This window comes from Sus scrofa, chromosome 6 (assembly GCF_054392235.1).
Source record: "Sus scrofa isolate SSC_HxYL_T2T_F1_AM1 chromosome 6, Sscrofa_HxYL_maternal_Yorkshire_Landrace_v2.0, whole genome shotgun sequence".
Lineage (NCBI taxonomy): Eukaryota > Metazoa > Chordata > Mammalia > Artiodactyla > Suidae > Sus > Sus scrofa.
In genome coordinates this window covers 93,570,617-93,596,376 of record NC_139388.1, presented here as the reverse complement: position 1 = coordinate 93,596,376, position 25,760 = coordinate 93,570,617, and the positions used below count along the sequence as shown (strand labels likewise).

Below are 25,760 nucleotides of genomic sequence, written 5' to 3'. Positions count from 1 at the left end.
AACATTTTTGTCAAAATTATTCTAACTTCCTATGATATCTATGATCAGGCTTCCCTCACACACAGGAAAAGAAATCATACATTTATACAGTGCTTTCACTAATATGTCTTTTTCCTCTTCAAAATAACCCCAAGACAGCAGAGAAGGCATCATTAGCTTCATTTTACTGACAAAGAAACTGAGTTCAGAGAATATTTGACTTGTCCAAGGTCACACAGTTACTGCTAGTTCCAGAACTTCAAGTATGCTTACCCCTGATGCAGAGTTTTTTCCCCACACTAAGGAGGAACTCAGGAAAGGAAGAAAGTAATTGAAGAGAACAAAGAGAAACCAGAATATTTCACTATACTGTTACCTTGTTTTGGCTTGCAGAACAGGAATGACTTTGCCTAGTCTTTTCTCATGGACCTTCAGCTTCCCAGAATCCTTGTCAAGAACATCCTTCTTTTATTCAGAGCAGAAGGAATGAAGAAGGAAAGATGGCCCTTAGTTATAAGAAAACTGAAAACATTATTTATGGAAATATTCTTGAACTAAAGTCTACCTAAACATACTTGTGAACCCTCTGTGTACCAGACACTAAAGTAGGTGCTTTCAATCAGATAGCGGTGGTAATCCCAAGAAAAAAACAAAAAAGAAACTCTAAGCAGTATGGACAATTATATCCACTTGACAGATAGGCAATCAGGCTCAAAGACATTATGTAAACTGCGCAAGGTTTTCCACCTCTTCAGTGGCTGACTCAGAACTGGTTTATCTAACATGCACAGCATGGCAATTCAAGATTAAGACTTAGCTTGAAACCCCCAAAAAAGGAGAAATAATAGCAAAATTATTATTATCTTAGTTTTATCCAATAAATGATTCACTTAATATTATGTACCAGTTACTATAAATATTTAATTAACTTTTACTGTGAAGTATTATTTAGCCCATTTTATAGGTAAGAAATCGTGAAGAGGACTTCCCTGGCCTAGTGGTTAAGGACTTGGCATTGTCACTGCTGTGGCTCTGGTTTGATCCCTGACCCAGAAACTTATACTGCAGGGAGGGAAAAAAAAAAAATTGTGAGAAGCTAAATAATTTGCCCAGGATCACAGTACTAGTCAGGATACAAACTTCAATTTATCTAACACAAAGCTGCTATATGGCTTCTGAATGAAAATAATTTCATTCCTCTGTCTTTACAAAAATATACTTACTTTGTTTGATGAACTGGAAACAACCGGAAACTTCACTTCAAGATTTGGTTTATGTGACCTGTTTCTCCAGGATGACCCCAAATTAGGAGTCTCTGAATGGTCCAAGATCTGAGAGGATGCAGGTGTGGGTTTCTTATTGTCAGGTATATTTTTATCAGAGACAGTTTGTTGAAAGTTATTGTTTGAAGAAGGGAATGGGGGCCCATTATAGGCAGAGTTACTGGGGCTGATCCCTTCAGATTCTGTGCAAAGTGTGTTCTCCTTTGGACTAAGACCATCTTCTCTCATCTCTTCTCCAAGGGAGGAGGGTTTTTCAATATCTTTGGATGTATCAGTCTTGTCCTTATCAAGTACAACATCACAAACTCTTGGATCAAATGGTGCAACTGTTACTTTTATAAGATTCTTTTCTAGTGCAAAGCGTCGGTTCAATGGTTTAGGAGTTGGTCCATGACCAACTGATGTACTTAGTTGAGGTAGTTTGAAGAGGCCAGGGGTCTCAGTAACTGGTCCCAAGTTGTACAATGAATTTTTCTCGTGGGGAGTGTCAAGTAGAATTTGACTCCCTTTACCTCCCTTCTCAACATTCCTGTTGTCACCATTAAGCAACCCTCTTTCCTTAGAAAGGTGCTCATTTGATAGGTCATCATCTTTCAAGAGCTCCTGAATCTCTTCCTCCGTGAAACTGAAATGGCCATCATCTTCTCCCTCAGACAGCTCCAGCAAGGAGTCATCCAATCCATCTTCATCCAAGGAACCCCAAGAAAATGGGGCACTGTCTTTAGGCAAGAGAGAGGCACCAGAAGACTGTTCAGAGGGCACTAGTGAGCACGTCATACCTGGAGAAATAAGAGGCAGTTTTGCTGAGGAAGAGGAAATATCTTTATATCAACTCCAATCTGCTCTAGAAAGTGCTGATGTCTTAGTATTTCGAATTCTTTGCCCTGTGACTTGTTAACATGAGATATAGTTTTAAGATATTTAACCTTACCAGATTCATGGGAACGATATAACAATGAGATACTTTTTCCTTATCAAATTGAGAAAAATTAAGATGACACAATAATCTAGGTTGGTAAAAATGTAAGAAACAAGTATCCTCATACACTGTCAGTGAGAGTATAAGTCAGTACAGTATTTTGCGGAGAGTAATTTGGTAATAGCAATTTCACTTCTAGAAATTTATCTTGCAGAAGTACCTGTACAAAGTCACAAGGATAGATTTACAAGGATGTTCAAAGCATCATTATTCAAAATATCCAAATACTGGAAACAACATAAATGTACATCACCAGAACTATTCAGTAAAATCAATGTACATTCACGCTACGGAACACTTTACAACTGTTTAAAAACACAATGAAGTAGACCTGCATACACTATCATGGAATAATAATATCAAACAAAACAAATACATATGTAAAATGTTTGGGTTTTTGGTTTATACTTTTTAAAAAACATGTATTACTTTTAAAATAAAGTTTAAAAAAGGCCTTAAGCATACAAGAAGATAAAGAATTGTCTTTCATACTGTGTAGAGCTGCAGTGATCTCTGCCTTTGCCACGAGACCAGATGGAAAAAGGGTTCAGCTCCTGCTAGCTGTTCCTTTCAGGAGACTTGTCAAAATGATTGACTCCCACCTTCCTGCAGGCACAAAGAAAATTAGAGGATCTTCTCATCACTTTCAACTCTGCTAATTACAAAGTCAACTGCATTATGCTTTAAGGTGCTCCATGTATTAATTTTGATCTTCATTTTTTTTTTTAAATACCAGAAAGTTGGATTTCGAGTCAAGAACATCAAAGAAAAATCTTTAGAAGAAAACTTATGCAACTAAGGAACTAGTTTTGTCTTCCCAATAATTTATACTTTCTTAAGAATATAATTTGCTCCAGTAAGATGAATACTGTCTTGGGGAGTCCAAAGACCTGGGCTGTGGTCCTGGTTCTGTCATGAACTAGCTGTGATAATTGGGGCATGCCACTTAACCGGGACTTGTTTCCTCATCTATAAAATGGGGAAGAGATACAAATTTTTTTTTTTTTTTTAATGGGGAAGGAATGGAGAATGGGGATTAGGCAATGTCTAAGATTCCACCAAGATCTAAAAGTTATAAGCATGATCATACATACAAAACTCTCATTTTCAATACATACATAAATACAAATAACAGGTCTGGAAAAATACAACACAAAACTGGTAACTGTTATAACCTGTGGGGGGATCCAGTTACACCACAGCCACTGCAATGCCAGTGTAGGTCGCAAAGCTGCATCTGCGACCTACACCACAGGTCACAGCAATGTCAGATCCTTAACCCACTGAGCAAGGCCAGGGAGCCAAGGAGATGCAGGAAACCAAGGAAAGTAAGCTTGCGTAACGGTGTAGGCCCTAGGGCAAGGTCCTGACAGAGAGAGGGAGCTCACCTGCACCGTGTAAATCTGAGGATGGGCTTCTGTTAAGGAAAAGGGCCTGCCTGAACGGTTCCTCTCCAAGAACTGACCATAAAACATATGGCTCTCCTGTTTACACGATAGAGGGGACTGGGGTTTTTCCCGAGAACAATGTCCATGTTTGTGCCCCAAAATGTGGATTGTTCCTTGGGTGACTTAGTTTTTCCTGTTTTTCACTTGTTACCCAGTCCTCCCTTAGTCTTTACTATTATTTGTTTTTCTTACTGATTTGTGACCTAATAAAATTGAAACAATAATAATAAAAACTTCACCCTAAATGGATTTTCCCCATTCAAATTCAATTCAGGAGTTCCCGTCGTGGCGCAGTGGTTAACGAATCCAACTAGGGACCATGAGGTTGCGGGTTCGATCCCTGCCCTTGCTCAGTGGGTTAACGATCCGGCGTTGCCGTGAGCTGTGGTGTAGGTTGCAGACGCGGCTCAGATCCAGCGTTGCTGTGGCTCTGGCATAGGCTGGCAGTTACAGCTCCAATGAGACCCCTAGCCTGGGAACCTCCATATGCCGCGGGAGCGGCCCAAGAAATGGCAAAAAGCCAAAAAAAAAAAAAAAATTTCAATTCAGTTAAATATATAGCATTTATCCATTAACTAGTTATAATCAACCGTAAGCTTTAGAAGTTGGGATGTACTACAGATTTAAGACAAGGTTAGACATATATTATTCATGATTAAAAAGACATAATCAGTTGCCTCTGATCTTCTAAGAGACTTTTAAGTTTTAGTTAATTACAGTTGATTTAGGAGTTCCTGTCGTGGCTCAGTGGTTAACGAATCTGACTAGCAACCATGAGGTTGTGGGTTCGATCCCTGGCCTCTGGCCTCGCTCAGTGGGCTAAGGATCTGGTGTTGCTGTGAGCTGTGGTGTAGGTCACAGATGCAGCTCAGATCTGGCATTGCTGTGACTGTGGTGTAGACCGCCAGCTGTAGCTCTGACTCGACCCCTAGTCTGGGAACCTCCGTATGTCGCGGGTGTGGCCCTAAAGAGGAAAAAAAAAAAAAAAAGTTGATTAATATTTTCTCATACTGTCTTCCTATGACACTTTGAAGATAAGCACTAATCTAAAAACAAGATTTGTAAATTCTTATGTCTGTAACCTTTTTAACTGTTAAAGATTAGCTAACCACAAGATGCTTTGTACTGAATCTTATTTTCACATGTTTTTTCCACATGATATATTGTACCCATGATGTTTTGTGCTTATTTTTTTGTCTTTGCCTTTTCTAGGGCTGCTCCCATGGCATATGGAGGTTCCCAGGCTAGAGGTCCAACTGGAGCTGTAGCCACCAGCCTATGCCAGAGCCACAGCCACGTGGGATCTGAGCCGCGTCTGCAACCTACACCACAGCTCAGGTCAATGCTGGATCCTTAACCCACTGAGCAAGGCCAGGGATCGAACCTGCAACCTCATGGTTCCTAGTCGGATTCGTTAACCACTGTGCCACGACGGGAACTCCAAGAACTAGGTTTTAATTGTACAAATAATATGTAAATATTCAAGTAAAAAAGTAAAATACTGGTGTTCCCGTCATGACTCAGTGGAAATGAATCTGACTAGTGCGGGTTCGGTCCCTGCCCTTGCTCAGTGGGTTAACGATCTGGCGTTGCCGTGAGCTGTGGTGTAGGTTGCAGACACGGCTCGGATCCTGCATTGCTCTGGCTCTGGCGTAGGCCGGGGGCTACAGCTCCGATTCGACCCCTAGCCTGGGAACCTCCATATGCCGCGGGAGCAGCCCAAATAAATAGCAAAAAGACAAAACAAAACAAAAAAAAAAACCTAGTTCTTAAGTAGCTAATAATGGACCTACTATATAATTATTTTCTAGATGGCAAAGGTGATAGAAAGTTGATATTCATCTATCACATGTCAACATCTGAGAAGCTATAAGAAATGCCTGAACAGTGAACTCCAAAATTTGCAAAATTCTTGTGGCTTTTTCACTGTGAATTTCCGCCCCATACTGCACCCTGAATTTTAGGTTTGGTTCATGCATTCTTTCAGAATACATTTTCTCAACTACCTTCATCACACAGCACTGAGCTAGATAATATGCCTCTATATGATTTCTAAGAAATAAAGATATGATTTCCACCCTCAAGGAATGTATAATCTTCCTAGGGAGACAACACTGAATGTTAAGCACCAATATGAGAAAATACAAAATGGTATGGAAAATAAAGTCCTAGAGAAAGAGAAGGAAATGGGAAGGATTAAAGGTTTTAGAATTAGAAGGGACCTATGTAATATATAGTGTGATGATTATAGTTAACAATACTATATTATTTATTTATTTATTTATTTGTCTTTAAAGGGCACACCCCCGGTATGTGGAGGTTCCCAGGCTAGGGGTCCAGTCGGAGCTGGCCACTAGCCTACACCAGAACACAGCAACGCTAGATCCGAGCGGCGTCTTCGACCTACACCACAGGTCACAGCAATGCCAGATCCTTAACCCACTGAGCGAGACCAGGAATCGAACCCAAAACCTCATGGTTCCTAGTCAGATTCGTTTCCGCCACGCCATGACAGGAACTCCCAATACTATATTTTTTAAAGTTGCCAAGAGATCTTAAAAGTTCTCATCACTAAAAAAAAAATTTCTAACTATGTGAGGTGATGTATGTTACTTACTGTGGCAATTATTTTGCTATATATATATATATATATATATATAAATCATTGTTATATACCTTAAAGTAATGTAATGTCATATAACAAATCATTACATTGTATACTTTAATACGATCTTAGAAATGAGATGGAATAGAATGGGAAGAAATATTAAGTACCCATTACAAACTAGGCGCTGTGAGACATATTTTACAACTCTAATCCCTCAATATAACTCTATTTGTTATATTTAAACTTAAGAGTTGCTATGGACTTTTTTATTAGTTTTTATGTTTTCGTTTTGGCTGTGCCCATGGCATGCAGAAGTTCCCAGGCCAGGGATCAAACAGGCACCACAGCTATAATCAGGGCCACAGCGGTGACCACACTGGATCCTTAACCTGCTGAGCCACAAGGGAACTCCAATGGCTTTTTATCTTACTTTACCAATATTCTAGTAATTGTTGTGAGAGAGTCCTAGGCACTGAAGCAGGTGTCTCAATAAAGTAATTTGGAGTTCCCGTCGTGGCGCAGTGGTTAGCGAATCCGACTAGGAACCATGAGGTTGCGGGTTCGGTCCCTGCCCTTGCTCAGTGGGTTAACGATCCGGCGTTGCCGTGAGCTGTGGTGTAGGTTGCAGACGTGGCTCAGATCCCGTGTTGCTGTGGCTCTGGTGTAGGCCGGTGGCTACAGCTCCGATTCGACCCCTAGCCTGGGAACCTCCATATGCCGTGGGAGCGGCCCAAAGAGATAGCAAAAAGACAAAAAAAAAAAAAAAAAAAGAGAGAAAGTAATTTCTCTGCCCAGTGATTGGGTTATTTTATAGAGTGAAATTACTTCTTTAGGCAGCAGTAAGAAAAAAGTTTACTTTTGGAAAAACTTTTCTTTCACTTAACAAAGTTGGTGGTTGTCAAGCATAAGTATCATAGGCACTGGGGTTAAGCAGCTGCATTCCTGAGAAGCTCTTTCTGAGTCATATCCCCATTCTCCAACTCCTTCCAAAAGGTACAGTCCAAGCACCTGCTTGACCTAGTGAAGAGTTCAATAGATTTTCACCCTCGGGAAACTAAACCTCAGAGTCATTAGTAGTTTAACCTAGAACAAAGAGCTTACATGCTAGAATGGGTCCCAACCCAAGCCTAATTCCAAAGGCAATGATTTTTCTTTCGTTTTTCCTACCACCCTTGTGAACAGACTAGCCCAGAGGCAGTCAGCAGCAGAGCCTTCTAAATACAATATCTACTCTAAGATCTTATGAAGGATGCAGACATCAAAAAGAGCTTTTGGTCTCTTGGCAAAAGTAATTTAAGCCACCTTATTATGCATAGGTTTCCCTTGATTTCCCAAGCAGAATGGAATAATCTGAGAAATACCCCTGAATGTGGCCAAATCTCACTGGAAGAAAAATATCATTACTTGCAAACTGTACTGTGCACTCACAGGACCAATATTCTTCTCAACCACTGAAAACATCACTTCCTATGCCACCTGACATCCAGAGGCACAGAGCTGGCTCTTCTGAGCTTCTCACAGGATGTTCTGAAAGGTCTAGGAGTAAAAGCATGCAAAACAATACCATATACATATAATTTTTAACTTACACAAGTCATTCTTTTCAAAATTTTATTTCCTCATTTAAAAACTACTTATTATAATTTAAAACATAGAAAAGCGACATATAATAGTATAATGAATTCCCCCATACCCATCACTCAGCCCCAACAACTATCAACCCATTGCTAATCTTGTCCCACCCACTGCCCCCTTTACCAGATTATTCTGAAGCAAATCCCAGGCATCACATCATTTCATCTGTACATAACAAGAATTCCTTATTATAAAATATTTAGTTCAGATTTCCAGTTATTTTATAAATGCTATTTTTTTTTTTTTTTTTTTTTTTTTTTTTTTTTTGCTTTTTAGGGCTTCACCTGCGGCACATGGAAGTTCCCAGGCTAGGGGTCAAATCAAAGCTGTAGCTGCTGGTCTACACCACAGCCACAGCAATGCCAAATCTGGGCTGAGTCTGTGACCCACACCCCAGCTCACGGCAATGCTGGATCCTTAACCCACTGAGCGAGCCTACGGATCAAACCCGCATCTTCATGGATAATAGGCAGGTTCGTTACTGCTGAGCCGCAATATGAAAGCCCTATAAAGGTCATTTTTTTTTTTATTTATTTATTTACTTTTTTGCCTTTTTTAGGGCCGCACCCGCAACATGGAAGTTCCTAGGCTAGGTGTTGAATTGAAGCTACAGCTGCCAGCCTGCTTCGGAGCCACAGCAACTCGGGATCCAAGCCACGTCTGCAACCTATACCACAGCTCAGAGCACTGCCAGATCCCTGACCCACTGACTAAGGTATCTGCTGTTGCCACAGCTGTGGCACAGGTTGCAACTGCAGCGAGGGTTGGGAACTTCCACATGCCATGGTCATAGCCCAAAATAAATAATAATTTTTTTAAAAGCGTGTTAAAATTTAAGAAGTCTCAGTGGGGAAAGATACAATGATAACAATCTGAAGTTTCAACTGTCCTCCCTTGTAAAATAGGGATCATCATAGTACCTACCGCATTAAAGTTGTCACAAGAATTAAATGAGTTCATGCACATAAAGCACTTAGCATAGTAGAGGTACAATGTTAAAAGCTAAATAAGTAGTGGCTATAGTTATTATTTCACCCCACCATCATCGCTTCCCTTAAGAGTCAGCCTTAAAAGAAGCTTAGGAATGGTAGGAAAAGAGCATTAAGCTGATGGGAAACTTCCCCTGGTCCTGGCTTGTTAAGAAATTATCCAATATGCTCTAATCCCTTCTAATTTAACCCAGCATACTACCAACCACATTGTCACAATAAATTGATTAAAAATGAGGCTGTAGAGACATCTGAAATATCAGGCAAATTCTGCAAATTAATGGCCACTTAAGTATCTTACATAGAGGCAGTGGACTAAAACTTAGAGACCTCTGTCATTCACTTGAGGTCTCTGAACTTCAATATGGATGAGAATACCCATCTGTGAAATAGGGGCTGTTAACATCAAACACAGATTATCTATCACGAGGATCAAATGAGGGGATGTTTATGAAAGCTGAATTTAGTAAATTTGAAGGGAGGAAAATAAAATCTCAGATAAAACTGAAGTTCCAAAGTGAAGTTCCACAAGACAACATGAGCACTTCTCTATCTGCCATTCTACCATCATCTGACTTCCTTGGCATTTGCTTTGCAGTGATCTAAAATATGAGATCTCCTGATTTTTAAGGGAAAAATATTTTTCCCATCTCTCAAGTCTCTTAATTCCTCTGCTCCCCATCCTCCTTTGACCCTATTCTGTCCTTCCAAGTCTCTCTCACCTGTCCACCCACTTCTTCACTTCAGTTTACCACCCCCTCGCTCTGTTCTCTAACCTCCTGGTTGCAACCTCAGAAACTGGTTCCCTTTCTATTTTTATTGTACCCAAGAAAACTTACTGCCTGAAAGCACAAAGCCTCATTTTACTCAGGTCACTGAAACTGCAACAACAGATGCAACCCCATACCCTCTTTCAAGGCTCTAAAACCAAGACCATTACCAACTTGTATCTGACAGGTATGGCCAAGGGCAAGGACTGTTTCCAAGAGACCAAACTTCCTCAATCAAAGGCTGGACCTATGATTTCCAACTTTTCCTAAATGCAATACATGTGAGACAGACAGCACTAATGGCACTCACTAGGCTTATCACTATATAAAACGGGCATTAACATTTAAACTGAATCAAAGTAAACTGAAATTATCTGTCAGAATTTTGCAACTACCTTTGAGATAACTGTAAACAATGCAGGACAGAAAAGCAACCCAGGGCTGGAAATCTGTTTTAGGTAAGGCTTCACTTAGATAAAGATGCCAGAACTTTCCTCCCACGTGGGCTTAGAGACCAAATACCACTCAGCTGCAGCAACAGGTTTCTTTTTAACAAGAAAATGTTTTTGAAATGATTTAAGACAGGTTTGTTAAAGCTTGAAGCCTCTAACAAATCCACAGGAAACTGGAGATCAGGTTGGGGTAGCAGGTGGGCAATTGAATCACTTCCTCTCCAGGGCCCACCCTGAGGTGCCAAATGCCTGCCATCCCGCCCAGGAAGGAACTGGTGGCGCCTCCAGTGCTCGAGAGCTTGGAGGAAGGGGGCCGCAGTCCACCCTTCGTAGGATGCGGTTCTACCTCCCCCAGCTCTCCCTTGTAAGTGCTATAGGCATCGCCCTCGGGGCAGGGCCTTCGCACTTCCCTCCTCCCTAAAGACCAAGAATTCCCGCCTCCCCGCGGAAGGCGGGAGAAGCGCTGGGCTGGCACCCCACCCCTCCCCCAGCAGGGGCAAAAGCGGCCCCCCCAGCTGGTAACGATGCACCCTCACCCTGCAGACGGCTGCCCACCCTGACGTCCGCTGGACCCGGGGCTGGCTCTCCCCTGGGGCGGGTCTGCCTTCCCCTCCCCAGCCCGCAAGGCGCGGCCGGAAAAATAGTCACCCCCCCCCAACCCGCGCCGCAGTGTAGGGGGCAGAGGCAACCCTCCCCCCTCACCTCCACCACCCCACCCCCACTGGGTAGAGAGAACGGACCTCGCTCCGCGCTCTCGGGTAACCAGACAGCCTCCCTTTGCCTCGGCAGAGTGAGGGGCATCTATCGCCCACCGACAAGGAGGTGGGGAGGCAGAGACACTATCCCCCTCCCGCCGCCATCACCTCAGAAATGATAATAAGCCCTTTCCCAGCTGGGCAAGGGCCTCTCAACCCCTCAGAGGGGCGGACGGTGTGCGCGGCCCTCTGGAGAAGCAACAGGCGCCCCCATCCCCCGCCCAGCCAAGGAACGCCGACCCCCTCCTCCCTCCGGCTGTTCACCTCCGGAAGCCGGGCCGAAACCTAGACGAACGACTGCGCCTCACTCCGCCCCCTGCGCCATTTTATCGCCCCCTCCCCGACCTCCCCCACCCCGAGGCAGCCGGTCCAACGCCAGGGGGAGGGCAAACGGTTAGTGATTGGCAGGAAACCGCCCCGCCTACCAGAGGGTTGGGCCCGGCGCAGGCGTCGCAACCCCGCCCCTGCACTGCCTACCCCGCCTATTTGCTCCACCCCTTTTCGTCTCATCGACTCGTTCGACTTTCCACTGCTCCTGACTCTCTCCTGGCCACTAGCAGGAGAAGGGTCCAGACCGAGCAAGCCGAGCGACGAGCTCAGCTGATGCAACCTAACTGGACCCGCGTGACAGTTCCCTGCACGCGGTGGCGGTAGCCACCGAAGGCGCACGGGTGTCGGGCGGAACGCCGGAGACGGGATCGACAAAACCATGGGAGACGCTCTGAGCCCTGAAGAGAAGCTGCACCTTATCACCCGGAACCTACAGGTCGAGCCTCGGGGTTGGAAGTGCGCGGATGCGGACAGGGGGCCGGAAGTCCTGTGATCTTGAGCAGGGCTTCAGGGTTCTAAGGCTGTGGGGCCGAGCACTCCGCTGCCTTGAGAGAAGCTGCAGTCTTCACTGCCCTTCCGTCAGTCAGTCAGTCTAGCAGCCGTTACGTAGGTACCACAGAAATCACGGTTGAGCTCACCTCATGCGTGCAGTTACTTGTGTTGAGCCAGGCTTTGAATCCAGGGCTCCCACCCAACCCACTTTATTATGTGCCAGGCGCGGTGCTAGGAGCTGTGGATACATCAGGGCCCTGCCCTCCCAGAGCATATCCGGAGGAAACCAGATGTTGAAAATGACCCATAATCCAGACATTTAATTGCGGTTGAAACAAGCAGTGGAAGGTACTTTATGCAGAGATCTTTCTTGAAAAGAAATTATGAGGGAGGGCTGGGGAGTGTCAGGGAAGGCTGAGGAAGTGATCTCTAAACTGCGCTCTAAACGATGCAGATCACCTCTTCACTCCACATTTGTTCCGGCTGTTTCCTTCAGGAGTAGATGTTAACCAGAATAATGAGGGGAAGAACTTGTCAGGTGGAAGGAACCCAGGTCGGGAAGCAGAGGGGAGAGAGAACACTGGTTCAGAAAGAAGGCTAACTTGGCTGGAGTAAAGGGAGCAAAATGCGGATCAAGCACTTAGTAAATATTTACATTGCTCATTCCCTTGACTTTTTCAGGCTTCTATTGTCACATTGTCCAGAAGGCCTTTCCAGACTGCTTTATTTAAATAACAACCCCCCTGCCACCAGAACTGCTTCATCTCTTGCTCTACCTTTTTCTGTTGTTATTTCCCCTTTAGAATTTATCACCGCCTGACATAACTATATATTTTACTTGTTTGTTTAGACTTGTTTGTTTAGGAGGAGTAGGCAGGGACCAGGTTATGAGGGCTTTGAAGGCTGTGTTTAAAATTGAGGTATTGAGAGTTCTCATGGTGGCTCAGTGGTTAACGAACCCGACTATCAGCCATGAGGACGCAGGTTCGATCCCTGGCCTAGCTCAGTGGGTTAAGGATCTGGCATTGCCATGAGCTGTGGCGTAGGCCGGCAGGTACAGCTCCGATTGGACCTCTAACCTGGGAACCTCCATATGCCGTGGCTGCAGCCCTAAAAAGACATAAAATAAAATTGGGGCATTGGAGTTCCCTTGTGGCACAGTGGTTTAAGGATCTGCTTTGTCACTGCAGCTTCTCAGGCTGCTGCTGTTGTGCAGGTTCGATCCCTGGCATGGGAACTTCCACATGCCTCAGGTGCAGCAAAAGAAAAAAATAAAATAAAATCGGGGTGTATTCTAAGAGCAGTGATACATTGGTTGGCCACAGCTTGTTTTTCTTTCTTTTTAATAGATGGAATTCACATGCCATAAAATCCACCCCTTTTTACAGTGTGCAGCTCTGTGAAATTTGATGTCACAGGGTTGTGCAATTATCACCATTATTTCATTCCAGAACATTTTCATCATCAAAAGTAACCTGTACCCATTAGCAATCACTGCTCATTCCTCCCCTGCCCCAACCCTAGGGAAACACTAATCTTTCTGTCTCTAATTTGCCTATTCTGGACCTTTCATAGAAATGGAATCATAGTATATGGGCTTTTGCATCTGGTTTTTTGCGTTAGAATAATGTTTTCAAGTTTGATCCATGTTTTCGCATTTATCAGAACTCTATTCCTTTTATGGCTGAATAATATTCCATTGTATGGATATACCACATTTTGTTTCTTCATTTGTCCATTGATAGACATTTGGGTTCTTTTCACTCATAACTTGATCTTAACCAGAGGGATGTTTTGCATGTTTCCCCTTAGCCATATCCTTTCTTAGCCTCTCTCCATAAAATAGAGGTTGGGGACAAATGACACACAAAGCTAATGGTGATGACTTAGGTTTTAAAGGGTAAGTGATAACAACCTTTCCTTGAGTAGTGAAAATTTTCCAAGTGTCCAAATAGCCAGGGGCTCAGAGGATGCAGGATCAGCCTCCAGCTGGCTTGGAACCCAAATTGAATTTTAACAAGCCCTGCTGATAAGATGATTCAAACCACTACTTTAGGAAACACTAAAATCTCTCTTATCAGTAGCATACAGCTTTAGGATTTTTCCAATATTGTCTTGGGGCAAAAGGAAATTATTAAAGCTTTCAAATAGGTAAATGAGTTCACCAGATTTGCCATTTTAAAGACCTCTCCAGCTTCCTTTAGGGATATGGATTGGAGAGAACCAAAGTAGATATGAGAGACCTGTTAAGAGGCTGTTACACTGGTCTTGATGTGATGTGATGGTGACCAAGTCTAGGTTGGTGGCATAGAGGCAGAGAGAAGTAGGAGGACTTCAGAGCTATTTGAGAGTAACTTATGCAGTTCAGTGAATGGTGTTACCCCATTTACTGCACTAGGGGTGAAACTATAGGTGAAGAACATGGTTAGGGAGTGAGGCAGGAAGGTGAAAGCATGAGTCCAATTTCAAATAGGATGCACTTGAGTTGAGTTAATTGTTTTGATAACAAGAGTATGTTCTGTATAGGTGTGAGCAGGAGATTTGGTAGTTAACTAGTTCATAAGGAGTGATTGAAGCAACTGAAGAAGGTCAGGGAGAAGAGAGTAGGAAGAAAAGAGAGAGGGCCCTAAGGATTGCTCGTGTCTCGTGACTAGGAAGAATAGTTGCAAAGAAATCTGAGCCCCAGCAGTCAGAGAAATAGGAAAACTAAGAGAGTAAAATAGAGGAGCCAAAAGAGGAGATTGTTTTGGGGGGAGTGAGCACTAAAAAGTAGTCCCTGGAGTTCCTGCTGTGGTGTGGTGGGTTAATGATCTGGCTTGTCTCTGTGGCGTTGCCAGTTCAGTCCCCAGCCTGGTGTAGCGGGTTAAGGATCCAGCATTGCCGCAGCTGTGGCAGAGGTCAAAGATGCGGCTCTGATTCAATCTCTGGCCTGGGAACTTCCATATGCCACAGGTGTGGTGGAAAAAGAAAAAAAAAATATTCACTGAATTTAGCAACCGGGAGGCTATCTGTGATCTTAGCAAGAATATTTCCAATGGTGTGCTGCTGTATGGAATTCAAACTAGAATGGGAGTTGAGGAATGGAGAACAGAAGAGACACCTTTCAAGAACTTGGCTGTGGGAGTTCCTATTGTGGCATAGCGGAAACGAAACCAACTAGGAACTGTGAGGTGGCGGGTTTGATCCCAGGCCTCTTTCAGTGAGTTAAGGATCCAGCGTTCCCGTGAGCTGTGGAGTAGGTTGCAGACGTGACTCGGATCCAGCGTTCCTGCGGCTGTGGTGTAGGCTGACAGCAGTAGCTGATTGGACTCCTTGTCTGGGAAACTCCATATGCCATGGGTGCAGCCCTAAAAATAAATAAATAAATAAATAAATAAATAAATAAATAAAAGAAATTGGCTGTGAAAGGAAAGAATGTGAGTTGGGGAAGGTCCAGTCAGGGACATGCTGTATTCCCGTAACGTCAGTGTCATTCCACTGGAGTGGTACTAGCAACAGCACTGGCTGAGGTTGGCTGTCTCCCAACACGGAGAACCTGGCTGGACCTCCCTGCTGGCTCAGAGCCTGGACCCTCCGAGACACACACCTTTGTTTTTCTTGTCACAGAGTAAAGGATGAGCAGGGTGGGGCACCAGCATTAAACCAGCTCCTCTGCTTCTGCCAACAGGAGGTTCTTGGGGAAGAAAAGCTGAAGGAGATCCTAAAGGAGCGGGAACTTAAAGTTTACTGGGGGACGGCAACCACAGGCAAGCCCCATGTGGCTTACTTCGTGCCTATGTCCAAAATCGCGGACTTCCTAAAAGCAGGATGTGAGGTAAGAACTAACATTATAGGAGTTCCCATCGTGGTTAATGAATCCGACTAGGAACCATGAGGTTTCGGGTTCGATCCCTGCCCTTGCTCAGTGGGTTAACGATCCGGCATTGCCGTGAGCTGTGGTGTAGGCCGCAGACGTGGCTCGGATCCCGAGTTGCTGTGGCTCTGGTGTAGGCTGGCAGCTACAGATCTGATTAGACCCCTAGCCTGGGAACCTCCATATGCCGCGGGAGCAGCCCAAGAAATGGCAAAAAGACAAAAAAAAAAGAACTAAAGTTATAATCCAAGCAGTTGCCCTTGGGGAATGGCCAGAAGAGTGACTTAACCAGTCCTCTCCCGCTCATTTGGAAGTGCTTCAACACATTCACGTTTTGGTGGCCCCTTATCTCTGATGTCCAGGTAACAATTCTATTTGCGGATCTTCACGCATACCTGGATAACATGAAAGCCCCATGGGAACTTCTAGAACTCCGAACCAGCTACTATGAGAATGTGATCAAGGCGATGCTAGAGAGCATTGGGGTGCCCTTGGAGAAGCTCAAGTTCATCAAAGGCACTGATTACCAGCTCAGCAAGTAAGTACTTGATCATCCCCCCTCCTTTTTGGCTCTGACGCTTCTAGCTAATTACAGATCTGGGAAGTCTATGCACTTTTTAAATTTGGATAAGAAGCTGTTGGACTCTAGCTGTTAAGAACCATACTGTTTGCTGGAAATATAAGTAACCATAACAAAGTCCTTGGCCTTGCAAACCTCACAGTGTGGGAGAGTGGTGAACCACAGCCTCCCTTTCTCCTTCCAGCTTCAACAAATAAGGATAAAAGAAATGTGAAAGAGGAGTTCCCGTCGTGGCGCAGTGGTTAACGAATCCGACTAGGAACCATGAGGTTGCGGGTTCAGTCCCTGGCCTTGCTTAGTGGGTTAAGGATCCTATGTTGCTGTGGTTCTGGCATATGCCAGTGGCTATAGCTCCGATTCAACCTCTAGCCTGGGAATCTCCATATGCCTCGGGAGCGGTCCTAGAAAAGACAAAAAAATAAAGAATAAATAAATAAAAGTAACCTTGCTGTTGGTAGAGTTCCTCTGTGATGCAGCAGGTCCACCACTGTCTCTAAAGTGGCTCAGGTTGCTACTGAGTTGCAGGCTCAGTCGAGAGTCTGGTGTAGTAGGTTAAGGATCCAGCGTTGCCACGACTGTGACTTAGATTTGATCCCTGGCCTGGGAACATCCATATGCCATGGGTGCAACCAAAAAAAAAAAAAAAAACGAAAAACAAAAAACGCTTTGTTGTTAAAAAGTGCTAACCAGGAGTTCCTGTCGTGGCTCAGTGGTTAACGAATCCGACTAGGAATGATGAGGTTGTGGGTTCCATCCCTGGCCTTGCTCAGTGGGTTAAGGATCCGGTGTTGCCGTGAGCTGTAGTGTGGGTTGCAGATGCGGCTCAGATCCCACGTTGCTGTGGCTCTGGTGTAGGCTGGTGGCTGCAGCTCCGATTTGATCCCTAGCCTTGGAACTTCCATGTGCCGCAGGCGCGGCCCAAGAAAATGGCAAAAAGACAAATAAGTGCTAACCATCATCTGAGCCTTTAGTGAATCATAATCTTTTTGCTCATGGAAGGTCTTGCCTTGATGTTGATGGCCGCTGACTGATCAGGGTGGTGGTTGCTGAGAACTGAGGTGGCTCTGGCAGTTTCTTAAAATAGGACGGCCATAAAGTTTGCCACATCAATTGAATCGAATGATTTCTCTGTAGCTTGGCAGTGCTTTTTGATAGCATTTTACCCACAGTAGAACTGTTTTCGAAATTAGAGTCAATCCTCTTACCCTGCCACTGCTTTACCAGCTAAGTTGATGTACCATTGTAAATCCTTTGCTGTCATTTCAACAGTCTTCACAGCATCTTCATCAGGAGTTGTTTCCATCTCAAGAAACCATTTTCTCTGCTCATCCGTAAGACGCAATTCCTCATCCATTTAGGTTTTAGCATGAGATTGCAGCAATTCAGGCTCCACTTCTAATTCTAGTTCTCGTGCTGTTTCCACCACGTCTGCAGTTACTTCCTACACTAAAGTTTTGAACCTCTCAATTTCATCTGTGAGGGTTGGAATCAGCTTCTTCCAAATGCCTGTTAATGTTGGCATTTTGACCCCTTCCCATGAATCAGGAATGTTTTTGATGGCGTCTAGAATGATGAATCCTTTCTAGAAGATTTTCAATTTATTTTTTCCAGATCCATCAGAGGAGTAACTGCCTGTGGCAGCTATAGCCTTACGGAACACATTTCTAGAATAATGAGACTTGAAAATCGAAATTACTCTTTGATACGTGGGGTGCGGAATGGATGTTGTCTTAGCATGCATGTAAACAACATTAATCCCATTGTACATCTCCCTTAGAGCTCTTGGGTGACCAGATGTATTGTCAATGGGCAGTGTTGCTGTGGCTGTGGCATAGGCCGGCAGCTACAGCTCCAATTCGACCCTTAGCCTGGGAACTTCCATATGCTGCAGGTACAGGCCTAAAAAGACAAAACAAAAAACAAAACACAAATTAGTCAAAAATATTCAGTGGCCAGAAGCCAAGTGAAAGTGGGAATACAGAGATTTGTGTTTTAATTAATCTAAAATTGGAGGTCCATGGGAACTCAGCAAGTTAAGGTTTTGGCATTGTCGCTGCCGTGGCACAGGTTTGATCCCTGGCGATAAAAGAGTCATCTAGATCTCAGAAATGCTATGTTTTTAAAAGATGTGACTTAGAGGAGTTCCCATTGTGGCTCATTGGGTTAAAGACCAGACGTTGTGTCTGTGAGGATGCAGCTTCGATCCCTGGCCTCGCTCAGTAGGTTAAGGTCTGGCATTGCTGTGGCTGTAGCATAGGTCACAGCTGAGCTCCAATTGGACCCCTAGCCTGGGAACTTCCATGTGCCACAGGTACAGCCATAAAAAGGAAAGAAAAATGTGTATTAGAATCTGTAAAATGTGACAAGAGGAACACCGAAGACTACATGTTGGAAGCTCATTGAATTGTACGTGCTTGAACTTCGGTTTTCGTGGCCTCACTGACCGCAATAAAAAGAAAAAGGGAAAAATGAAAGTGGAGTTCTAGGCCAGAAAGTCCAATATTTGAAAAATAAGTGTACCAGAAAAGAAAACCAAGAGTCAGAAGGAAGGAAATCATTAATGAAATACTAACTTAAGGACAATTAAAGGACATCTCTGCATGAGTTTCCAGATTGAAGGGGCCAACTGAGGGCCTAATACAATAAATGTAAATAATAAACTCATACTAAAGTGCATTATCTTGAAATTTTAAAGCACAAGTACTATATAAACTTACACAGGGACAAAAGAAGTCACATACAAAATGTCAGGAATCAGAATGGTTTTGCATTTCTCCAAAGGAACTTTGCAAGCTAAAAGGGGATAAAGCAAAGCCTTTAGAAAGAAATTTCCAACCAAAAAAATCTGACGCACCCAAACTACCACTCAAGTGTTAAGGTAAAATATCTGAAAATATTTATTTAAAAAGTTTATTTTCATGTTTCTGTTGTCCACTCGTGTTTCCTTTTCTGTCATTCAAATATCTATGCAGGTGTTTTGACCCATTTTTAAAATTTTTTTAGGAATACCTTCTGTGTTCTGGATTCCAAGCCCTTTGTCCTTTATATAACATGGGGTTAGAGGCTTAACCTCTGGGACAGAATAGAGAGTTCAGAAATAGATCCTCACAAATATGAGAACTAGGTATGTGACAGAGCTGACACTACAAGTCAGCAAAGCAGAAATACTTTTAAGAAAAAATGGTTGTACAGAGACAGTTGGTTATCCATATAGGGAAAAAAATGATTCCTTCATTCCAAGTGGATTTAAGATTTAATTGTAAAGGCCAAACTATAAAACATTTAAGGAAATTCCCATTGTGGCTCAGTGGAAACAAATCCGACTAGTATCCGTTAGGACGCAGTTCAATCCTTGGCGTCACTCAGTGGGTCGGGGATCTGGCATTGCCATGAGCTGTGGTGTAGGTCGCAGATGCGGCTCAGATCTGGCATTGCTGTGACTGTGGTGTAGGCCAGCAGCTGTAGCTCCAATTTGACCCCTTAGCATGGGAACTTCTCTATGCCATGGGTGCAGTCCTAAAAAGCAAAAAAAAAAAAAAAAAAAAAAAACCATTTAAAAGGCAATATGTAAGATTATCTTGGACTCTCTTGTGGCTCAGTGGGTTAAGGATCTGGCCTTGTCACTGCTGAGGACAGCAGTGGCCTGGGAACTTCCATACACAACAAGTGTGGCCTCAAGGGAAAAAAAAAAAAAGACTTTTATCATCACAGGTCAGGGAAAATTAAATAAGACACACCAAAATCACAAATCATAGGAAAAGGAGTTCCCATTGTGGCTCTGTGGATTAAAGAACCCAACCACGGTATCCATGAGGGTGCAGGTTCAATCCCTGGCCTTGCTCAGTGGATTAAGGATAGGGCATTGCCATAAGCTGAGGCGTAGGTCACAGATACAGCTCAAATCCATGTTGCTTTAGTTGTGGTGCAGCCCTGCAGCTGCAGCTACAATTCAGCCCATAGCTCAGGAACTTCTGTATGCCACAGGTGAGGCAAGCAATAAATAGATAGATAGGTAGATAATCACAGGAAAAGATGGATGGATTCAACTTCATTAAAATTAAGACCTTCAGTAGTACATTGAGAGCAAAGTGAAAAGACAAGCCACTAACTGGGAGAAGATATTTATGACATAATATAACTGGCAAAGGAGTAACGTCCAGTATTATGTATGTCAAAAACTACAAAATCAATGTCAAAAAATGAGTCAGTCCAATCGGAAAAATTTAAGTAGGCATTTCACAGAAGAAACCAAATAGCCAGTACATTTATGGGAAAATGCTTAACTTCCCTTAAATATAGGTTAAAACTATAGTGAGAAACTGTTCATACTTACCAAATTGGCAAAATTTAAAATAATGACAGTAGTAAGTAATAAAATTGATAAAAAGCCACTTTGGAAAGTATTTTGATATTATCTTGAGCTGAAGTTGAAGATGCAAATCCTCTATGATCCAGAAATTCTAAGCATATAAAAAGGAACTTGCACATGTATACCAGGATACACATAAGAATATTTACAGCACAGTTTTTAGGGATTCAAACAGTATAAAAAACAGTATAAAAACAGTATAAAAAAGGAAGAGTGGGGAGTTCCCGTCGTGGCGCAGTGGTTAACGAATCCGACTAGGAACCATGAGGTTGCGGGTTCGGTCCCTGCCCTTGCTCAGTGGGTTAACGATCCGGCATTGCCGTGAGCTGTGGTGTAGGTTGCAGACGCGGCGGCTCGGATCCCGCGTTGCTGTGGCTCTGGCGTAGGCTGGTGGCTACAGCTCCGATTCAACCCCTAGCCTGGGAACCTCCATATGCCGAGGGAGCGGCCCAAGAAATAGCAACAACAACAACAAGACAAAAAGACAAAAAGACAAAAAAAAAAAAAAAAAAAAAAAAAAGAAAAAAGGAAGAGTGGAAGAGTTCCTGTTGTGGCTCAGCGGGATCTTGTGTTGCCACAAGCTGAGGCATAGGCCCCAGATGCAGCTCCAATCTGGGGTTACTGTGGTGTAGGCCAGCACCTGCAGCTCTACTTCGACCCCAAGCCTGGGAACTTCCATGTGCCACAGGTGTGGCCCTGGGAGGTGGCGGGGTGGGAGGGAAAGAAGCACAAAAGTTTAGGCTAATGGTTACTCTGGAGAGCTGGGCCAGGAATCAAACCCAAGCCATAGCAGTGACAATGCTAAGTCCTTAACTACTAGGCCACCAGGGAACTCCTACGTCCCTTTACTTAAACTGAATGATAGATAGTCTATTTTAATATTGTTCATTATTCCTTACATGTGTTTAAAGTTATAAGAAAAAAAAAGACATGGAAGACAGTTCGAGAAATTCTTTTGTTTTATTTAATAGACATTCCAGAGAAGAGAATGGAGGGGAATGGCAGAGAAGCTGTATTTCAAGAGATAAGTGAAGGAAGTTCCCTGGTGACCTAGCATTTAAGGATCTGGCATTGTCACTGTGGTGGCTTGGGTCACCGCTGTGGCTTGGATTTGATCCCTGGCCTGGAAGTTTCTGCATGCCACAGACACAACCAAAAAAAAAAGGCATTCCTGCTGTGGCGCAGTGGGTTAATGATCCAGCTTGTCACTGTGGAGGCACCAGTTCGATCTTCCTCCTGGCACAGTGGATTAAGGATCCAGTATTGGTACAGCTGTGGTGTAGATCACAGCTCTGGCTCAGAGTCAGTCTCTGGCCTGAGAACTTCCATATGCTGAAAAAGAAAGGAAAAAAAAAAAAAGGAAAAACGTAAAAATAAAGCAGTATTTTAAAAGAGAGCGTGGACTGCTCACATTTTAGAAACTACCAGGCAGTGTTCTAAACATCTTAAGATTGAAAGAGTGGCGTAATACTGTGCTTTCGGATTCAGCTGAGGCCTGGGCACAGTCTCACTGCTGTCCCCTCTTGCTTCCTCCTCAGAGAGTACACGCTAGATGTGTATCGCCTCTCCTCCGTGGTCACTCAGCACGACGCCAAGAAGGCTGGAGCGGAGGTGGTCAAGCAGGTGGAGCACCCCCTGCTGAGCGGCCTGCTGTACCCAGGGCTGCAGGTATGTGGGGGGATGGCGTCGCCCGGAAGCGGCATCTTTGCTGCTCTGGAACGACTGGTCACAAAGCTCTCTCTTAGCCCCAGTTAGACCCGGGTACCGACTGCGCCTTCACCGAGCTGTAGGCCTTCCTTCCTGCCTTCATTTCCCTTGGTCCCTCCCTCCAACTTCCTGGAACACTCTTTTGACTTCTTCAACTCTAAGTCTTCCCTACACATCTGTCCTTTAAAACACTGCTCACCTCACAGGTCTTCTTTATGGTAATAATGATCCTTTAATTGAAGAGTAAGGAGTGAATTTTAGGCATGATCCTTTTTCCAATTAAGCAAAATAAACATATTTCATGTGTGTGTGTGTTTGTATGAACATGGAGAAAGCATGGGAAGAGTCAAACCAAGCTATTGCTGGTTATTAGCTCTGAAAGGTGGGATAAAAGTCATTAGACTTCGCTTTTCCTTTGTATGTTTCTCTACTGTTTGATATGATAAAATCAGGTCATGCAAACTACTACACATAAAATAAACAACAAGGTCCTACCGTATAGCACAAGCACCTGTATGTTCAATATATGTTTTTTTGTTTTTTGTTTTTTGTTTTTTTGGCTTTGAGGCCATACCCACAGCATATAGAGGTTCCCAGGCTACGGGTCAAATCTTGGAACCGTAGCCACTGGCCTATGCCACAACCATATAGCAACGCTCTGAGACCCACACCACAGCTCACAGCAACGCCGGATCCTTAACCCACTGAGCAAGGCCAGGGATCAAACCTGCATCCTCATGGATGCTAGTCAGATATGTTTCCACTGAGCCAGGGCAGGAACTCCCTCAATATCTTATAATAAGCCATAATGAAAAAGACTCTAGGAGTTCCTGTCGTGGCACAGTGGTTAACGAATCCGACTAGGAACCATGAGGTTGCGGGTTCGGTCCCTGCCCTTGCTCAGTGGGTTAACGATCCGGCGTTGCCGTGAGCTGTGGTGTAGGTTGCAGACGCGGCGGCTCGGATCCCGAGTTGCTGTGGCTCTGGCGTAGGCCGGTGGCTACAGCTCCGATTCAACCCCTAGCCTGGGAATCTCCATATGCCGCGGGAGCGGCCCAAGAAATAGCAACAACAACAACAAGACAAAAAGACAAAAAAAAAAAAAAAAGACTCTAAAAAATATATATTTTATATAATGTTTATAATACTGTATAATTATATAGTATATGTTATATTTATGTTATGTTATGTAACGTATTTGTATACATATAAAACTGAATCCCTTTGCTATGTGCCAGAAACTAATATCATTGTACATCAACTATGCTTCAATTAAAAAAATTTTTTTAATTAAAAAAAGATAAATGAGGAATTCCCATGTGGCACAACTGGTTAGGGATCTGGCATTGTCACTGCTATGGCTCAAGTCACTGCTGTGGCATGGGTTCAGTCCCTGGCCCAGGAACTTCATATGCCACAGGTGTAGCCAATAAGTAAATACATTTTTTAAAAACTTGAAGAAGGAAAATCGAGTCTTTCCTTAGTCAGACACTCCATATCTGCACTTTTACTCTGGTAGCCTCTAGCCATAGTCATACGTGGCTATTAAAGGTAACAACTAAATTTTTAGTTCTTCAGTCACATTGGTTTTTTTTCAGGCTGCTCACAAGCCATGTGTGGCTGGTGGCTAACCTGTTGGATGGCACAGAAACTGAACGTTTCCATCCTCACAGAAAGTTCTGTTGGACAATGCCATTCTAGATTCTAAGTGCTTGCTCACCTTTCTCTTTCTCTCTTCCTCTTCCCCCCACCCCACCATCCAATTGGACACTAAATTTTATCAATTTAGCTTCTTAAAAATCTCTTAAATTCTTTTTTTTTTTTTTTTTTTTTTTTGTCTTTTGTCCTTTTTTTAGGGCTGCACTCGAGGCATATGGAGGTTCCCAGGCTAGGGGTCTAATCGGAGCTACAGCTGCCAGCCTACACCACAGCCACAGCTTAACCCACTGAGCGAGGCCAAGGATCAAACCTGCAACCTCATGGTTCCTAGTCGGATTCGTTAAGCACTGAGCCATGACGGGAACTCCTAAATTCATTCTTGCTCTACATCCCCACCAACTTGGTTCATTGTTACTTCTCATCTGGACTCTCACAGCAACCTTCTAGCTGTTTTGTTTGTCTCCAGCCCACGGGCCAACACTCCACACTCTGCCGTCATACTGGTGTGACTTTTCTACAGTGCATGACTCATGTTTCTTCTTAAAATTATCTGCTGGCCAGGATGATGCTAGGCACCCTCACATGACACTCAGGGTCCTCACCAACTTTTCTAACCTCGTCATTCACCACTTCCCACATCCCTTGGGTTTTATGCTTTTACAGACTAAATCACTCATAATTTCCCTGAACACTTCACACCTCTATGCCTTCTCACATTGTTTCCTGTACATGGTGAAAGACATCTATAGGAGTTCCTATTGTGGCTCAGCAGGTTAAGAACCCGACTAGTATCCTTGTGGATGTGGGTTCAAACCCTGGCCTCACTCTGTGGGTTAAGATCCAGCATTGCCGCAAGATGTGGCATGTCGCAGATGCAGCTCGGATCCCACATTGTCGTATTTGTGGCATGGGCCGACAGCTGCAGCTCCCATTTGACCTCTACCCCAGGAACTTCCATATGCCACAGGTGCAGCCCTTAAAAAAAGAAAGAAAGAAAAAAATTTTTTTAAAGAAAGAAAAACATTTACATATTCCTCAAAACCAAGCTCAGCCCACAGTCTGATTCTAAGAAGCCTTCACCGCCACCTCTACGACCAGGTAGAGGCAATCATTTCTTTCTTCATGTTAGCAGGTTCCTTAAATAAACATGTAAGTTAACCCTTGGCATGCTGTATTGAAAGTATCTGTTTATGTGTCTCTCTCCTCAACTAAGTAATTGGCTTCTTGGCAGAATCTGGGTCTGACTCATCTCTGTATCCACAGGACTGGCAGTAGGGCTTAGTAGTAAGTGATAGTAACCATTCACTAGTTGAGTCTTGCCTTTTTCCCTAAGCTCTCACAGCACTTGCTTTTTTTTTTTTTTTTTTTTTTTTTTTTGGTCTTTTTAGGCCACACCTGCAGCATATGAAGGTTCCCAGACTAGGGGTCTAATCAGAGCTGTTGCTGATGGCCTACACCACAACTCACAGCAACGCCGGACCCACTGAGCAAGGCCAGGGATTGAACCTGCAACCTCAGGGTTCCTAGTCAGATTCGTTTTCGCTGCACCACGACGGGAATTCCACGCTTGCTTCTTATATCGGTTATTTGATGCTTGTCACAGGCTGCCTTATTCGCTGGGTACCTTTGGCATAACTGTGGAATGTCTTCTTCCCTCCTTTCCCTACTGCATCTTGAGCATCCTGAGGGTAGGGACTCTTCTCTCTCTCTTTTTTTTTTTTAGGGCTGCACCTATGGCATATGAAAGTTCCCAGGCTAGGGGTTGAATCAGAGCCACAGCTGCCAGCCCACACCACAGCCACAGCAATGCTAGATCCAAGCCACATCTGTGACCTGCACCACAGCTCACAGCAACACCGGATCCTTAACCCA

General features: G+C 43.8%; 2 protein-coding genes across 32 annotated transcripts in view; one reads left to right on the top strand and one right to left on the bottom strand.

The window, feature by feature from the left end:
• S100PBP (S100P binding protein) overlaps positions 1–11,247 on the bottom strand; it is a 41,009-nt gene extending 29,762 nt beyond the window's left edge. Inside the window, exons 1-6 of one of the 31 annotated variants that reach the window (XM_084963710.1) lie at positions 10,884–11,247; positions 10,087–10,236; positions 7,702–7,833; positions 2,734–2,847; positions 1,203–2,041; positions 356–444 (exon numbers count right to left, since the gene is read on the bottom strand). In XM_084963710.1, coding sequence (XP_084819836.1) covers positions 356–444; positions 1,203–2,039 — 926 coding nt within the window. In that variant the 5' untranslated portion in view covers positions 2,040–2,041; positions 2,734–2,847; positions 7,702–7,833; positions 10,087–10,236; positions 10,884–11,247. Of the gene's footprint in view, positions 1–355; positions 486–1,202; positions 2,042–2,733; positions 2,848–7,701; positions 7,834–10,086; positions 10,237–10,883 lie in introns of all 31 variants that reach the window. The other 30 variants (XM_084963725.1, XM_084963708.1, XM_084963718.1 and 27 more) reach the window with 30 other exon arrangements.
• Positions 11,248–11,524: 277 nt separating this feature from the next.
• Positions 11,525–25,760, top strand: part of YARS1 (tyrosyl-tRNA synthetase 1) — a 30,666-nt gene continuing 16,430 nt past the window's right edge. The window contains exons 1-4 of the mRNA XM_003356295.5: positions 11,525–11,664; positions 15,388–15,534; positions 15,936–16,111; positions 22,061–22,190. Coding sequence (XP_003356343.3) covers positions 11,608–11,664; positions 15,388–15,534; positions 15,936–16,111; positions 22,061–22,190 — 510 coding nt within the window. The 5' untranslated portion in view covers positions 11,525–11,607. The remainder of the gene's footprint in view (positions 11,665–15,387; positions 15,535–15,935; positions 16,112–22,060; positions 22,191–25,760) is intronic.